The sequence below is a fragment of the Hyaena hyaena genome, unplaced genomic scaffold (assembly GCF_003009895.1).
Source record: "Hyaena hyaena isolate Hyena2069 unplaced genomic scaffold, ASM300989v1 scaffold_40, whole genome shotgun sequence".
Taxonomy (NCBI): Eukaryota; Metazoa; Chordata; class Mammalia; order Carnivora; family Hyaenidae; genus Hyaena; species Hyaena hyaena.
Genome location: NW_024080672.1, coordinates 2,421,217 through 2,439,682, shown reverse-complemented (window position 1 = coordinate 2,439,682; position 18,466 = coordinate 2,421,217). Strand labels below are relative to the sequence as shown.

The window sequence follows — 18,466 nt, the reverse complement described above, 5'->3', positions numbered from 1 at the left end:
TAGATACAAGGTACCCAAAATTCAGAGCACTTGGGTGGCTCAATCAGTTAAGCATCCAACTTCGGCTCATGTCATTTTCTCAATGACCTTGTAAGTTCAAACCCCATATCAGACTCTGTGCTGGCAGCTCAGAGTCTGGAGCCTGTTTCAGATTCTGTGCCTCCCTTTCTCTCTGCCCCTCCTCTGCTCACACTCTGTCTCTCTCTCTCTCTCAAAAATAAAAAAATAAAAAATAAAATTAAAAAATTTTTAAAGAGGTACCCAAAATTCTAGTTTTTGCTTAAAGTCTTGAATTTTATCATTGGCAATAAATACTATTAATTGATTTTTCTTAAAGTAACAGGCTCACTTCTTTTTAAGAAAACACCTACCAAATACCATACCTTTAAAATAACCATAAATTTTATTAGTCACTTTTTTTTTTTTTTTTTTAATTTTAAAGAACAGGCGTATATGCAGGGGAGAGGGACACAGGGAGCAGGGGGCGTGGGTGGTGGTGGAATATCTTAAGGAAGTTCCACACTCAGCATGAAACACAATGCAGGGCTCAATCCTATGACCCTGGGATCATGACCTGAGCCAAAATCAAGAGATACTCAACCCACTGAGAAACCAAGGCACCCCTATTAGTCATTCTTTAATACAGAAAACAATATGCTATTAAAAAAAGTAGCTAGTTCAGCTCACAACCCAAACAACTACGCAAGTACTTCACCTTAAGATAACCATCATACTTCTTCAGGCAGAAGCACTTTGAGGGTACTTCCCGTTTCATCACACAGAACATTAAAAAAGACATGCACCTCAAGATCAAGCTTCGATTAAGATTACTATTTTACTGTTTCAGGGGACCTGGTGGCTGAGTCAGTTGAGCATCGACTTCAGCTCAGGTCATGATCCCGCAGTTCAGGAGTTCAATCCCTGCATCAGCTGCTCTGTGCTGACAGCTCAGAGCCCGGAGCCTGCTTCAGATTCTGCGTCCCTTCCCCCTCCTCCCTCCTCCCCCTCCTCCTCCTTTTTCTTCTTCTCTCTCTCTCTCTCTCTGCCCCTCCTATGCTCACACTGTGTGTGTCTCTCTCTCTCAAAAATAAATATTAAAAACATTTTGAAAATAAAAGATGACTGTTTTACTGTTTCATAAGTAAAACAGGTTTTTTCTTTGCATTTAACCTTTAATGCAATGGTTAAGATGAATATGGTTGGAGTTTTGGTGCAACTGCCTTGATTCAAAAACTAACACACCAGCAGTTTTAACACCACTGCTTACATACCAGCATGTTTAAATGTAACATAGTTGGGGGGGGGGGGCGGATTGTGAAGATCGTTTTTAACTTACTAGATTTCCAGAAAGGGGATAGGGACCCCCAACAAAAGACCTCAAACAATAATTTGTGAAATGCTGCACTACAGCAGGTTTTACATTATAAATGTACATTCTATTTCACTGTTAAGGTTACACTATAAATCATTAAGTAACTTCTAAAATGTTTCCTTCAAACAAGAAAAACAGATAAAGACAACAATATGCATAACTTTTAAATTTTTATCTTTCTAAATTTAAGCATCACAAAATTTGTTTTATTAATACAAAATATTAAAAGCTAAATTTAAACACAATCATTTTCCTCAAAAAGTAAAAATATTTTTAAAAATATTAACTTAAAAAAAAAAAACATTCTCCACCCTAAGAGGACTAAGATCTGCTTCAGTCTTTTCTTTATTCTAATTTTTTTTTTTTTTAGAGAGCAAGCATACAGAGTCAGGGAAGAAGAGCAGAGGGAGAGAGAGAATCATAAGCAGGCTCCATGTTCAGCGAGAAGCTCAAGAAGGCCCAATCTCATGATAATCATGACCCAGCCAAAATCAAGAGTCAAGGGCACCTGGGTGGCTCTGTCGGTTAAGCATTTGACTTTGGCTCAGGTCATGATCTCATGGTTCATGGGTTCAAGCCCCACCACCTGACTCTGTGCTGACAGCTCGGAGTCTGGAACCTGCTTCAGATTCTGTGTCTCCCTCTCTGCCCCTACCCTGCTCACACTCTCTTAAAAATAAATATTAAATTTTTTTTTAAAAAATCAAGAGTCAAATGCTAACCAACTGGGTCATCCAGGTGCCCTTATTTTTATTTTTTAAAAGCCACCCTCAAATGACTATAAAATGTGTGTCTTCATAAAGCTGTAGAAAAAGAAAGATTTTAAAGTACACTGTTCAATACCTTTTCTCTGGAGAGGTTTTCCAAATGTGAAGTTAGACCATTTATTTCTTTGTCTTTCTCTGCCAATTGAAGCTGAAAAAAGAAATCATCATTAATTTTTTTATTTACTCTTTCCCTACACATCAAGAGCTAGTTTATACCATTCTACCAAAATAATTCTTATTTCCATATCCATGTATTTTCCTTGGATTTTATTCTTTGACATCTCTGGATATATTTAAAATTAAAAAAACTTTTTTTAAATTTAAAAGAAAAAAAAACTTTTTTAATGTGAGTGTTCTCTGAAGTTTCTTCTTTGGCTTCTTCTCTCTATATTCCCCATGACAACTCTTTTTTCTATGCCTTCAACTATAATACCATGGGAATAAATCACAATTATCTTTCCCAAGTTCCAAATCTTCCTTATAATTTTTTTTAATATTTATTTACTTTTGAGAGAGAGAGTGCGCGCACACACGCAAGCAGGAGAGAAGTAGAGAGAGGGAGACACAGAATCTGAGCTGTCAGCAGAGTCCAACACGGGGCGAAATTCATGAACCCCAAGATCATGACCTGAGCTGAAGCTGAATACTTAACTGACTAAGCCATGCAGGTGTTGCTCCCTTTATTATTTTTTTTTAAGTTTATTGACTTTTTTTTTTTTTTTTAAAGAGACTGAGCGAGTGCTTATGCACAAGTGGTGGTGGAGAGGCAAAGAGAGGGAAAGAAAGAGAATCTGAAGCAGACTCCACAGTCAGCACAAAGCCCATGAAATCGTGACCTGAGCCAAAATCAAGAGTCAGACACTTACTGACTGAACTACCCTAGCCGCCACAAAACCTATCTTTTCAATTGATGGATGACATGTTTTCACTACTGTCTTTCTGCATTTTAAGGGCAAAAGGTCCCAAATCTACTTTTGTAAGTTTTGCTAACAGATATTATCAATCTCAGAGCCCACTGAGGCTAGGAAGCTATGTTCCAACACTTTCTTCTCCTCTTCCCAACATCTGCAGTCTCTTTAAGTCATTCATTCATTCATTCATTCAAATACCACCTTATACTTGCAGCATAAGCATTATGGATACAAACACAAATAAAACTATTCTCCAATCATTTTTCCCTAAGGATGCCTTTCAAAGCTTTCATTGATAGACACATGTCCTATTCAATAATAAGTGATCAAGAAAGGTACCCAAAGAGGTGGCCTTTATCAAGTAATTCTGTAAGAATATTTCTGATTTTCTTACCTTCAAAAACTCTTTTCACCTATAAATCCCCTCAGTGTTACCAACTATTTCAAAAAAACCACTACAGTTGGGTCCCTTTCTTTACCCCATAGAAACCTCTTAACAAATGGTACCCCAAATTCCATCTTAGGCCTTCCAAAACATGGCTTCAATCTATCTTTCAGGTTCAATCTACTCCATTACAGACATTAAAGTCTTATTACTCAAGATTGTTCATAATCTCCAGACTATGCTCTGTACTTTTCACCTCCAAGTCTGTATATTAATGCTTATCTATCTGCTTGAAATGCTGTTTCTTTCTTTCCCGAGAACTGCTTCTCCTCCCCTCCAGTTTTTTCTTTCAAGGGTCTGGTTTCTTAATGTTTAACTCCTAAATATTCCACTGAAAAGAGCCCTAAGGTACTTATTTATTAGACTTCTCATTCATGTAGAACTTCAACCCATTTTGCTTTGTCCAGTGAGTATCTGTCTAGTGAGTACTTGTCTCAACAGGACAGAAGTAAAAGGGCATTAAACAAGAAGTCAAGCCCCTTTACCAGCAGCATAATCTATAATGTTAATTTTGATGACCACATTCACCATTAATCAACTAAAAATATTACTTAGCTTCCCATGGATTTGACAAATGATTACCTGGGTCGTGAATGTCAAAGAGTTGTAGGTATCACCATGATACTACTAGCAATGTCTACTAGATTATAAACTCCTTAAGCATACACAGCCTTGTGCCTTACCTGTGTAACCACCCAGATAAGAGTTAACACAACACTCTAAAGCCCTAAAAGTAGGCTTTAATTTTACTAAATGATTTTTTTCTAGTCCATATGCAAAGATATAAGTTCATATAAATTCAATATATACACTTTATAATAAGGGAGGTTGCCAGCCATTGAAAACAATATCCACAGGGAACATAGAAACAATAATAATCTCATAAATTAAAAGTTTGAAAATTTTGGGGCGCCTGGGTGGCTTAGTCGGTTAAGCGTCCGACTTTCGCTTAGGTCATGATCTCGCGGTTCGTGGGTTTGAGCCCCGCGTCAGGCTTTGTGCTGACTGTCAGCTCAGAGCCTGGAGCCTGTTTCAGTCTGTGACTCCCTCTCTCTCTGACCCTCCCCTGCTCATGCTGTCTCTCTCTCTCTCCTAGAAATAAATAAAAAACATTAAAAAAAAAAATTAAAAAAAAAAAAAAGTTTGAAAATTTTACTCTGACAGCAGATGAAGATTAAAAAACAAAAGACCACCAGTAAAATTACCTTAGTATATAATGTGCACCCTCTCCAGCCCCCAGGGAGAAACCCCATCTTTGGTGTCTTTAAGAACATTTAAAAATTATATTGGAAGTAGAATTAGCCATACTATAGCAAAGTTAAATCATTCAGAACTTCCTGATCTTTACTCACACAAAATACGCAAGTTACATGTACATATAAATATCAAAAATTCTAAGAGTATACTTGATTTCCTTAGAAGAAAAGATCTTAACTTATTAGCTAACCAGCCTGCTAATTTTTTTTTTTTTTTTTTTTTTTTTTTTTTTGCCTCTAACAGTCTTACAAATATGATTCACCATTTGGTCTTGTTTGTTGCCTATTATTACACTGGCAAAGGCAATTTTAATTAAGACTGTATAACTAAAGCACCTGGGTGACTCAGTTAAACATCAGACTCTGGATTTCGGCTCAGGTCATGATCTCTCAGTTCATGGGATCAAGCCCCAGGTCGGGCTCTGCAAGGACAGTATGGAGCAAGCCTATTTGGGATTCTATCTCTCCCATCTCTCCCCTCTCTCTCTCTCTGCCCTCTCTTCTGCACGCAAGCTCTCTCTCAAGCTTAAGAAAAAAATAATAATAAACATGTGGCTTCCTAATGACATAATTAAAAAAAAGACTATCACTCTGCAGTACTTTTTAGGATCACAAGTACCACATTTTGGTGATTTAATAACACTCATATAAATTTTAAATTCAAAAATTACTAATCATGTATTAATTACACCCTCACAAAAATGTCATGGCCTTAAAATAATTTTTTTCAATATTTTTATTTTGAGAGAGACAGAGAGAATGAATCCCAAGTAGTCTCCACTGTCAGTGTGGAATCCAATGTGGGACTCGAACCCACGAACCATGAGATCATGACCTGAGCTGAAACTGAAAGTCAGATACTCAAAGAACTGAGCCACCCAGGAACCTTGAGGCCCTAAAATAATTTTACACATACATTCATGTTTGTTTCTAAATGAACAAATCGGGGGGCACCTGGGTGGCTCAATTAGTTAAGCATTGGCTCAGGTCATGATTTTGCAGTTCGTGGGTTCAAGCCCCACGTCGGGCTCTGTGCTGACAGTTCAGAGCCTAAAGCCTGCTTTAGATTCTGTATCTCCCTCTCTCTCTGTCCCTCCCCCACTTGTGCGCAACTACATGCTCTTGCTCTCACTCTCTCTGAAATAAACATTAAAAAAAATGTTTAATAGGATAATGAAATGATCACTTTTCATCTTAGAAACGAAGCATGATTAAAAGATATTTTAATTAGCAATCTAAATGAACAGAATTAAAGCCACAATGGTAATGTGTATGCATATTAACTACAATCCACTAAACATGTACTACATTTGTACTTAAGTACAAAAATACTATCCCAACTATCTATATTAAAACTGCACATCAGATTGATAAAACTTATAGCGAACATATCTGCAAAAGTACGGGTATACCATGCCTCACGTTATACAAATACTGAACTTACTTTGTAACTGTCCTCTACTTCTGCGAGTGCTAGTTTCACATTTTCAGCAATCTCCACTTGCTCTTTCCATTTCAATTCCATTTTTGCAAGTTCATCAGCATATTTATTGCATTTTGTTTTCTCATCCTAAATGAAATTAGCATTAATTACCAAAAGACTTTTAAAAATCCAGATAAGCCACTATCTTTATGAACATATTTAAAAACATGCTGAATGCTTCATTGTAACACTGTTGTAACAATATAAGAACTGAAATAACCCAGGTCAGTGGAACATGAAATAAATCATTTTAAGTCCATACAATGAAACAGTATATATTTAAAAGAACAGAGTAGATCTACACATTAACAAGGGAAAAAAAATCTCAAGATACATTAATTACAAATAGCAAGTGGCTACAGAATATACAGTATAATCTTATTTTTGTTTTAAAAGTTAACAGAATTTTAGATGATCTCTGTATCTTGTTGTGTGGAAAAATATAAACAAAAATATTAATAGCTCTAATCACTTGGAATCAGGATCATGACGGTACCTTTTACGATTTTTACTCTTTATAATGCCTAAGACTTCAAAATAAGCATATATTACTTCTGCAAAGAGATTTAAGGATAAAAAAGTCCTATAATAGTCTATAATAGTCCTATAAAAGTCTTATAATAACATGGCTTCCAGACATTGACAACTAAAACTCTGGGGCGTCTTAAGATATTATCTACAGTGACTTCTCACACACTACTCTTCTCTACAACCAAGAATATTAAAAGGAGTTACAAATCATGACACAAGGGTAAACTGGCAATTTCATTTTGAATGTCTTATATTTGAGGTGAAAGTTTAAAAATATGCTTTAAGCAACTCTGAACAGAGAAAATGTCTTTAACAAGTAATGCTAAATCAACTTACTATCTATTACTATACATACCATACCTCACACCACAAAATAAAATTAAAATTATTAACAGGCCTAAATATAGTGAAAGCGTGGAGCGCCTGGGTGGCTCAGTCGGTTAAGCGTCCAACTTCCGCTCAGGTCATGATCTCATGGTTCGTGGGTTCAAGCCCTGCATCAGGCTCTGTGCTGCCAGCTAGCTCAGAGAGCCTGGAGCCTGTTTCGGATTCTGTGTCTCCCTCTCTCTCCACCCTCCCCTGCTCATGCTCTCATGGTGGGTGGGTGTGTGTCTGTCTCTCTCTCTCTTTCAGGAATAAATAAAACATAAAAAAAAATTTAGTGAAAGCTAGGATTATAAAACTTATAGAAGAAAAAATCTTTACAAGTTGGATTATAGGTAAATGTTTCTTAGAACATAAAAAGCACACAGGTGCGTGGGTGGCTCAGTCAATTGAGCATCTGACTCTTGATTTCAGCTCAGGTCATGATCTCACGATACTGGAGTTCAAGCCCCATCAGACCCAGCACTGTCAGTGCAGAGTTTACTTGGGATTCTCGGTCTGCCTCTCTTTCTGAACCTTGCCTGCTTGTGCTCTCTCTCAAAATAAATAAACTTAATAAAAAATAAATAAATAGCACAAAAAATAAAAGAGCAAGTTGATAAATCTGAACTTAATCAAAAGCTTTTCTAAAAACACAGTTAAGGAAATGAAAAGGCAAGTTACAGACTGGGAGAAAATATTTCCCAAACATATATCAAAGGATCTCTACCCACAATAAAGAAAACTTATAATTCCGTAATAAAATGAGCAACTCCATGTTTAAAATAGCAAAAGACCTGAACTCTCCGAATGAAAAGGAATGAACTACCGATATAAGAAACAACATGGATAAATCTCAAAATAATTATGTTGAAAGAGGAGAGGAAAAAAAAGAGTATATACCATATGACTACATTCATACAAACTATATAAAAAGTAGACTACAGTGGCAGAAACAAGCCAACAGTTTCCTGGGGATGGCAACAGAGGGGGAAATGAGTTCCAAATAGAACTGCTCACTTGGACAGCACATATATACCAAATGGGTACGTAAAAACTTTGGCAAGTAACAGAAATGTTACCTTGGCATTGTAGTATTTTCACAACTATATATGGCAAAACTGATTAAACTGCAGACTTCAAATACGAGCAATTCAATAGCACCTGAGTGGCTCAGTCAGTTGAGAGTCCCGACTTCAGTTCAGGTCATGATCTCATAGTTTGTGGGTTCGAGCCCCGCATTGGGCTCTGTGCTGACAGCTCAGAGCCTGGGGCCTACTTTGAATTGTGTCACCCTCTCTCTCTGCCCCTCCCCCATGTGTGCTCTGTCTCTCACAAAAGTAAACATTAAAAAAAAAATAAAGAATACATATATAAGCAATTCACTGGAATTCAACAAATATATGCAGTTTACTACACTTCAACACTACTTGAAAAAGTATGTACCTTGAGGAAGTTTTTGGCTTAGGAACATTCTATCTTCCTTTCAATAATACTATATGATGATGTTTCCTTAAAAAAGATCATCCAGAATTGTTTCAGACTTGATGAAAAAAGTTTAGCCCCTTATAAAACAACTACTTTGAACTCAAGGGTAAAACTATTCTCATCAATCCTTCTACAGAAGAAGGATCCTTTGAAGCAACAAAAATGTTCAGTTTAAAGTTTAAAAGATTAAATACTACTTAGAAGGCAGTAACAAAATATTTAATTACTACAGTAACACTGAACTAATGTATGAACATCATTCTATAGCTCTAAATGTCCTTTGCCTCTCTGTATGCACAGAGAAACAATACACACTCACAAAAAATCAATTAAACAAAAATCACACACACAAAACACCTTTGCCTCCCTTCTCCAAATCAAGTATAAATGAGAAGCATTTTCCCTCTGTCCCTTAAATACTCCAGGAGTGAATCCTACCAAGATGATTATAAAACTGAAATGTATGAAGAATACAATTTAAAATAGTCAAAAAATACAATATACAATATAATCAAATCAAATCAACAGCTCATTTGGTTAACATTCTCTTTTTCCACTTTGTAATTCCGGTCAACTTAAGATGTGGTAAAATTCTTTGCTATTATTACAGTAAATGCAAAAAGAGCACTTTTTCCATGTATCCTTATAATAAGACAAATATCCAGCCTCAATCACTTGCCCATTATCAAGAAAGGACACTAATAATTTTAGGATCATGATTTACATGCAGGCCTCCATGCACAGGTACATAAAACAAACTCCCCCATCATCTCAAAAGTGAAACTCAATACCAGTATATGGATATGAAAAACAAATCGCAGGATTTAAAAAAAAAAAAAAAAAATCTAAATAGAGTTAAGCTAAGTCATTATATTTGATAAATCTTTCACTTGCAAGAGAGCCAGCTTACCTGCAAAAGCTGTTTACATTTATTATATTTTTCTGTTTTGTCAGCAATTTCTTTGGTCATTTCACAGACTTGTCCTTTTGTTACAATGTCAGAATTTGTCTCACCTATTACAAGGCAAAAAATATTAAAAATTATTTTGCCCTTATATTACCTTCCTGTTCAAAATAACTTAAAGGTCAGTATACTGTGAAATATAATAAATGGAATACTGAAAGATAAATTTTTATTTAAAAACACCTAATCATACACTAAATAAAAATAATATAAACTCTACATGAGAATTTTTTTACAAGTCAGTTTGGCCAGAAACAAGATTACATTCAATAATGAAAAGTGATTTTTTAATCAGCTAAAAACAGTTTTTAAATGGCACGCTTGTTCTCTTCATATAACTGAATACACAGGTGAGTAGAAAGCTATACTCTGAGAAAACACTTTAAATTATTTTTCTAGTCCTTCACTTCTATTCAGTTAAGTCTTTATTAAGTATATAATTTACACAACACTTCTAGATACTATAAAAAGTGTACATAAATGGAAGTCAGGATCCTGTTCTACATTAGCTAATTAAAAATTTAATAGTATGGGAAATTTACAATACATTTAAGAAGTTTAAAACAGCAAGTATCCACAAAGACTATAATAGAAATGTACTTTTATATATTTGAGTGCTGACTTCCATTATTGTCAATCTTTAACCTAAGATGAAAAAAAGAAATTAGGGCAAGTGAAAACCTAGACTTAATTCAAATTGTCATGTTCACACATTCACTAGATCTTCCTAATCTATTTTAGAAGTTAATAAACTAATAAAAATTTAAAGCATCCACCAATAGGTACACTAACCGCAGTACCCTAATGATCCAAAGAAATCCATAAAAAAAAATCAAAAAAAGAGGGAGAGAGAAAAATAAAGCAGGGGATTTAGTTTCCCCAAAAGAACTGTACAACTGAATTGACATAAATGCCTCAAAATTCCATAGATTTAGTGGATTATTTAAAAACTCCATTACTGGCATTTACCGTATAGTCTAACTGCTATAAACATTTAAGCTTACAAACTCCAGCTCATTTAATACTTACAAGTATTCTCATGAAGAAAAATACTAGTTCACACTCACATTTTATATATTTCACATCCAAGACTTTACTTTTAAGCCCCTTAACTTTATCTTTACCTTAATTCTCTCATAAGAATTTTTAGAGGCTCCATAAAACATATACACTTGGAATAAGGCAGTATGAATAAGTGTCAATATTCATCAAGGCAGGACACTACACAAAATGGCCAAAAGATTCTTACCTGCAGAAGGTGGCAGTGGCTTTACATCTATAGTAGAGGCAGTAGTAGCTGGGTCTGTGTTTATTGAGGCATCATTCACTTTTTGCGGATTCCCGATTTTCCTTGTTAAGACACTGGTACTATTGGCCTATTCAAAATGTTAACAAACTATTATAACAGTTATATTTCCTTCCTTCAGTAACTGTCATATAAAGAAATTCTGAGAAGTCCACACAAAGCTGCTATTGTGTCTTAAAGGCCAGCAAAGACTAAAAGTAACACCCATCACTTTACTGACCTAAAAGTTACAAAAGATACAAATTTTATTTTTGTCTTCCTTGTCAAATGATCAAACTAACACCAAAACAAGCAATCAGAGAAATCTCATAAGTCAAAGTCATAATATACTTACAAGCCTCAACCAAAACCCATACATGTGGGTCTTATTTAAAGTATATTTTCTCACAAAAGCCTTCCTAGCTTACCACACGCATTTCTGTGTAAATATCATCTGTATCAATATAGTATACAAATAAAATGGTCTTTACAGCAAATTTTGATTGCAGAGAACTTGGTATCATTTTCAACTTCAAGTTTTAAATGTGTTTCTCTACTTCCAGCATTCCATTACATAGCAAACCTTATATTTAAGTACAATTTAAGAACCCACATTAAAACACACATCAAGGGGCCCCTGGATGGCTCAGTCAGTTAAGCATCCAACTCTTAAATTAAGCTTGAGTCATAATCCCAGGGTCGTGGGATGGAGCCCCACATCTGGCTCTGCACTGAACATGGCGCCTGCTTGAGATATTCTCTCTCTTCAACCCTCGCCAATGGCACCTACGGCATGCCCTCTCAAGTAAATAAATCAATCATACACCAAAACAGAAACCATTTCTTTGCTTTCTACTTACCCACTCAGATGGAATACAAAATTATTAGCTAACATGACCTCTTCCTAATTTCGTGGATATGAATAGGATGGAAGAACCCAACAATGACACCTGAGAAACCATGTTTGACCCTGAGGCTAATCAACAGGGAACCCCACTGAAGACAGGGATCATTGTCACAAGGAGGGATTCAATATGTATAGAGTTTTAAGTGAAGACATTTTATCAAGAACTTACAGGGAAACAGTCAAGAAAAGACAGCTTTCCCTCCCTGCTTTCCCTTGCTGCTGCCCTTGCTTCCTGTTGGGTTTCCAGCAATAAAAACTCCAAATTTAAAACAATACCTATCACTACAAATATTAGGCCAATCACTTCAAATCAAGCAAAGATAAATTATATTCAAAAGGTAGACATTTAGGCTATTATAAATATGGGGGTGCCAGGCTGGCTCAGTCAGAGGAGTATGCAACTTTTTCTCATTTTTTTTAAACATTTATTTGAGCTCGAACTTATTGACCACGAGATCATGACCTGAGCCGAAGTCGGACACTTAAGCGACTTAGCCACCCAGGCGCCCCAAGTACATGACTCTTGATGCTAGAGTTGTGAGTTTGAGCCCTATGTAGGGTGTACAGATTATTAAATGAAAGTTTAGGCTACTATAAATTTGATTTGTAAACAAAAATACTGATAAAGGAAATATTTTGTATGACTTCAATTGTCCTTACTGATTGGTCTGAAAGTTTGTTTATTTGTTTTTGGAGCCTCTGGCATTCTTTGAATTTTTCTTTATAATGATCTGCTGCCATTTGAAGACGAAGTTTCAAATCTTCAACTTCTCTTCTCAGTTCGTGTTCTAGTGTATCAGACTTTTCCTACAAGAAAATGATAAAAATCTCATATTTCACATGTAATAATAGTAAACCCCAACTTCCTTTTCACTTTATTTTTTCTGGCTTCTAGTTTTTATTTGTTTTGGAGTTTGGGCAACAGAGCCATATTAGCTCCTAATTAAAAAAACTAAGGAAGAACAATCCCCATCCTGAGGAGTGTTACCTGTTAAATAACCATAATACCCCTTTATGAAGCTAATAAATAAAAAATTCCAAACAAAGCAATATATATCTGACATCAGAAAGTTTAATAATAGAGCAGCTCTTATAAACCATTAGGCATTTGCCTACTTAAGTTTTTCTTAATTTAATTAACTTCAACTAATTAATTTAACTAATTTCAACCCAAGAAGTTACAATAACTAAACAAAATGAATGGAAATTTAAATTTCCATGATTAGGAATCTGACCTTATTCTGACATAACCCAGTCTATTTTGTAAGCTTATAATGAGTTTTTGATCAAAATGAAAATTCAAAATTAACCCACTTTACCTGGTCTTTTTTCATAGCATTTAGTTTAAGTTCTGCCACTGCATCAGCTAATTGCTTTTTTATTTTCTCATTTTCCAAGCGTGCAGTGTGCAGATCTGCCATTGTTTTATCTCTCACATTTACAGCATCACTAAGTTCTTTAGCCAGAAAGACAACTTCCTGCCGAGTTGCCTGAACCTGTTCCTCTGCTTTACGAAGTTGCTCCTTTAAAAGAAAAGTATCTTCCTGAAGAAAAGCAGATAAACACATTAGCAATGGAACCACTAAAAATCAGTAGCAGAAACAACCTTTACTCATATTTCAACAGATCCAAAATTTTAAATTAAACACTACTTTTCTACTCATGACTTAGATAAAATACAGAAGTCTATAAAGAACTTAATACAGGACTTTGTGTTAGAACCCTGGATAACAATCCAATGCACTTAGTATCTCTATCACCACGTTAAGCACATGTTAACTTCAGTTCAGAAGTTAAACATGCCCAATATGTAAATCCCTGGTTAAACAGAAATTTGAATGAAAGCTCCTGTCGCCCAAAATCTCTAACAGCTAGAACTACTTACTGACCCTCACTTTTTAGGATTACCAGTAAAAATAATTCAAAAACTTCTCTGTAATTACAAAAATTTGTTACGTTTCCTATTAACTAACCTAAAATGTATCCAATATAATATTCATATTCCACATCATTACATAAAAACACAGGGCAGATTTAAAACTTATTTCTAAAAATAAAATATTTGATATGCAAATAGCAAAGATGGGACAATGGGAAAATAAAAAATTTGCACCTCTTACCTAACCTAAAAAGTCTCTTTAAAAAGTTAAAATTGCTGATAAAAAAAAATGAGAAAAGTTAAAATTGCCATAATAAAATTATTTCCTTTAATATTACAAGTCCAAGAAATCTAGTTTATTCAACTTTCCTAGTTTTTATTTTTGTACCACAAATAATGTAAACTGAGAAAAAAGTGCAAAAAATTCTTTGTTTTTAAACTGTTAGTTCCTGGGGCACCTGGGTGGCTCAATTGGTTAAGCATCCAACTTCAGCTCAGGTCATGGTCTCACAGTGCGTTAAGTTCAAGTCCCGCTGGGCTCTGTGCTGACAGCTCAGAGCCTGGAGCCTGCTTCAGATTCTGTGCCTCCCTTTCTCTCTGCCCCTCCTGCTCTGCTTACTGTCTCTCTCAAAAGTAAACAAACATTAAAAAAAAAAACAAAACTTTAAAAAAGAATACCTACAAATTAAGTGTGGAAAAAAAAATCATTTTATTTTGTAATCAATATAATAATAATAACTGATGCAGGTGAGGATCATTAGGTAATAAAAAATATTGGGTGAAAAGCTATTGGGAAAATAAGATGTTCACATAATCTCAAAGTATTACCCCACATATTACTCAATCACAAAGAGGGAGAAAGTACCCCATAAAATGAATTCAGGCAGACATAACTTGAAACAAATGATTAAGCCTAATATCAACATTATGTGACATTTGGTATCACTGCAACATAATGTACAAAACATCATCTATTAGGCTTTTTCTTGACAAAAACGTTTGACCTAAATCTAGCTTTGAGGTAACAATAAATCTAGATTATAGACCATTTTCTCAGACAAGCCTGAATTCTTCAAAAATACCAATGTCATAAAAGTAGTATAGGAACCCTATTCTAGATTAAAACAGACCCAAGAACACAATAATCAAATGAATGTGTGATCTTTACCACGAGAAAGAAATTTTAAAGATTATATGTAAATAGATAGTTGTGGAGAGGCACCTGGGTGACTCAGTCAGTTAAGCATCCAACTCTCAGTTTTTGGCTCAGGTCATGATCTCACGGTGTCATGAGTTCTAGCCCAACATCGGGCTCTGTGCTGACAGTGCAGAACCTGCTTGGGATTCATTCTCTATCTGTCTCTCTCTTCCCCCTTCTCCTTCCCTTCTCCCTGTCCTCCTCTCTCTGCCTCTCCCCTACTCATGCTCTCTATATCTCTTATTAGTTTTAAATAAACTTAAAATAAATGCTTTTAAAAATATATATACTTGTGATAACTTGATTATACTGAAAGTATATACATGAATGAGTATTATCAATGTTACATTTCTTAGGTATGATCATGGTTTTATGGTTATACAGAATAATGAATGAACTACAACCGTAGATAGGGAAGACATGCTAAAATATTTAGGGTATATCACAATGCCTGCAACCAACTTCAAATGAATCAGAGGGGAAAAAAGGTCATACAAATGGGGAGATAAAAATGCCAAAATATTTGAGGATAGATGTTTTCACTGTTCTGTTCTTCTACCTTTTCTGTAGAACTGAACTTTTTCAAAAGAAAAGGTTGGGAAAAGGGAAGATTAAAAATAAAAACCACAGCATTGTCTACATTTAATAGACAGAGGTTGTATAATCTTCAAATACATATTGCATGCATACTTACCTTACTTGAGGCTGTAAGCAAGAATGTCCTTTGTAGATTTTCCTTTTCAGCCAAGCAGAACTGCAGCCTGCCAATCTCTTCTTTGAAATGAGTAATCATGCTTTCTTTGTTCCCATCTAAATTCTTTAGAGTCTGGACCTCTGACACAAGCTTGGTATTTTCTATTTCAGTATTCTTCAAATGTACCTGTTAACGATGCTTGGAAATGTCAAGAATACTCTAACTCCACAACCTAACTTACTCAAATTTCAAAATGCCACTGTTTATCTCTAGCCCAAATGTGATCAAGTGATGGGAAGACCTACCAGACTAGGAGTCAGAAGACCCGAGTTGTATCAAATACCTAGCTAATATGTAAGAGCATAACATAACCTTTCTAAGCTTTTTATGTTGTAAATTTTCCATAGAGATTATAGCTAAGATCTAATAACATTGCCTCATCTCAAACATCTTCTCCTTTGATTAATGATTTTTTTTATGATTTTTAAGTTCTTTTTTTTTTTTTTTTAATTTTTTTTAATGTTTTATTTATTTCTAGGAGAGAGAGAGAGACAGCGTGAGCAGGGGAGGGTCAGAGAGAGAGGGAGTCACAGACTGAAGCAGGCTCCAGGCTCTGAGCTGGCAGTCAGCACAGAGCCCGACGCGGGGCTCGAACCCACGAACCGGGAGATCATGACCTAAGCGAAAGTCGGCCGCTTAACCGACTAAGCCACCCAGGTGCCCCGATTTTTAAGTTCTCTTTAAAAATACATAGCAATTTGGTTGTTCTTGGGGGGGAACAAATTATTGTTATAATAGTTAGATACAAAGGCATGGTGAGATTCTAGAAGCTAAAGGGGTACATTCAAGAAAAACATCTTAAGCAATTCAATTTTTGGCTTGTGAGAAGTACTGTCATTTACTTCCTGTGTGTCTAAAAGTATATTTGATTAATTAACCCAACTATATTAATTTTCCCAGGAATTTTGGCAGTAGTTGCTAATTTGCCCATAACAGATACACAAATCAAATTCCATAACTGAAATTGTAAGTAGTATTGATACCTAGTTTTCACTATAAAGAGAATCTTACTTTGGTTAAGAGTACCAGAGAGAAATGAATTAACATGCTTTTCCACTCGACTCTAAAATGTATGACTGTTGAAACACTAATTCCTACTCAAGAGGACAGAAAATAACTCATGGGGTCTCTGAGTGGTTCAGTTGGTTGAGTGTACAACTCTTGGTTTTGGTCCGGGTCATGATCTCACAGTTCACGAGACTGAGCCCCACAGTGGGTTCGGTGCTAACAGCCCAGGCGCTGCTTGGAATTCTCTACCTCTGTCTCTCTCTGCCCCTCCCCCCTGCTCTCTCACAAAATAAACAAACATTAAAAAAGAGCTCCAGATTCTCTGAAGGTGTCACCAGCCAAGACCTTTACAGCATGACTTGAGAAACACTATCTAATTTTCATAATCATCAGCTCAAGTGTTTTCTCAACTCCTCTAAATTGTAATAGGACAGGGATGGGTCAGATGATCTAATAGGGGCTGAGGAGAGAGACAGAAGGAATCTCTCTCATTATTTTTATAAACAATCTGTAAAGGAAAGCATGCTTCTGAGGTTAAAAGTATAACACGATGTCCTGTCTTATCACAGACAAGTGGAGTCTCCTTTCCATGAAAAAGAAAAACCACAAAACAAAAAACCTCTAAGCAGGAGTTTTACTTACAGTTTTGGGGGTACACACAAATGAAATACTGTTTGGAACACTGTGGGGTTGGGGGAGAGTGTATTCAAATGAAAAATTCAATGTCACTTTGATCCCTACTGATAATGCTTATAGAAAACTGGAGATATTATCACACTATATACAAATATATCCCCAAGATACCTCATTCTTTTCTTCCTCCGGATACTAAGTTTTTTAGCAAAAGGCTTGTCATTCAGGTGTAAAACAGACACAGGAAGTGAAAAAAAGCACAAGACAAAAGGGATCAGTAATTTAGAGCAGTAAAGGAAAAATAAACTTGGGATTTGCCCTAAAATGCGCTTGCCAGCCCTCTACAACACACCAGAAGTCCTAGTCTCAGAACAGAAAGAAAAGAAAAACAGTGTAAAAATATGACCACTTTAAGGATAGGTCATTCTCTTTCTAATAACTCATCCTAGTTATTTTCATTCACTACACCTCTCCATCATCACTGGTTTACTTAGAATCTTCCCAAACCCTTCCCAATACTAGTCTGCTTTCAGAATTCATTTTATATTGAAATGACTGAAGACAGATATTGTATTTCTCTTATAATCTCCCACTGTGCTAACAGAAAATTACATGGAAACCACATAATCATCCAGAGAGGAATAATGCACAGATCTTTCCCTGGAAAAAAAACTAAAATACTCTCACTAAAATTCACAGTAACTGAGTAAAAAATTATGTGATGCTAAATTTTTACTGTTAAAAAAATGCTTTATAATTTGAAAAATTTAAGCTGCATTTGGAGACAGTTTGCAAAACCACTGTATAAACAGTCACCCAACTACACCAATTTCTCTCGATACCTGTATTACTTCCTTTTTTCACAAAATCTTGTTCAAAAACCAAAAATTATTGAGGTATATATTCTTAAAGGGTCCAATCATAAAATCATCTAGAAGTGAATCATCACTATTTTTCTTCCTGTTTTGGGAGTGACACACATGCACACACTCACGCTCTGGGGATAAGCTATTCAAGAAATAAAATGAGGGGCGCCTGGGTGGCTCAGTCGGTTAAGCATCCAATTTTGGCTCAGGTCATGATCTCACAGTTTGTGGGTTCAAGTCTCGTGTTGGGCTCTGTGCTGACAGCTCAGAGACTGGAGGCTGCTTCAGACTCTGTATCTTCCTCTCTCTCTCTGACCCTCCCCTGCTCATGCTGTCTCTGTCTCTCTGTCTCACTC

The 18,466-nt window shown here is 35.6% G+C and overlaps 1 protein-coding gene across 3 annotated transcripts in view; it reads right to left on the bottom strand.

Moving 5' to 3' along the window:
- The window catches only part of TAX1BP1 (Tax1 binding protein 1), a 76,771-nt gene that overhangs the window by 15,913 nt on the left and 42,392 nt on the right, over window positions 1-18,466 (bottom strand). For all 3 annotated transcript variants that reach the window (XM_039229846.1, XM_039229845.1, XM_039229847.1), the window contains exons 8-14: window positions 15,544-15,729; window positions 13,092-13,316; window positions 12,433-12,579; window positions 10,830-10,956; window positions 9,527-9,630; window positions 6,196-6,321; window positions 2,216-2,287 (exon numbers count right to left, since the gene is read on the bottom strand). In XM_039229846.1, the coding sequence (XP_039085777.1) occupies window positions 2,216-2,287; window positions 6,196-6,321; window positions 9,527-9,630; window positions 10,830-10,956; window positions 12,433-12,579; window positions 13,092-13,316; window positions 15,544-15,729 (987 nt within the window). The remainder of the gene's footprint in view (window positions 1-2,215; window positions 2,288-6,195; window positions 6,322-9,526; window positions 9,631-10,829; window positions 10,957-12,432; window positions 12,580-13,091; window positions 13,317-15,543; window positions 15,730-18,466) is intronic.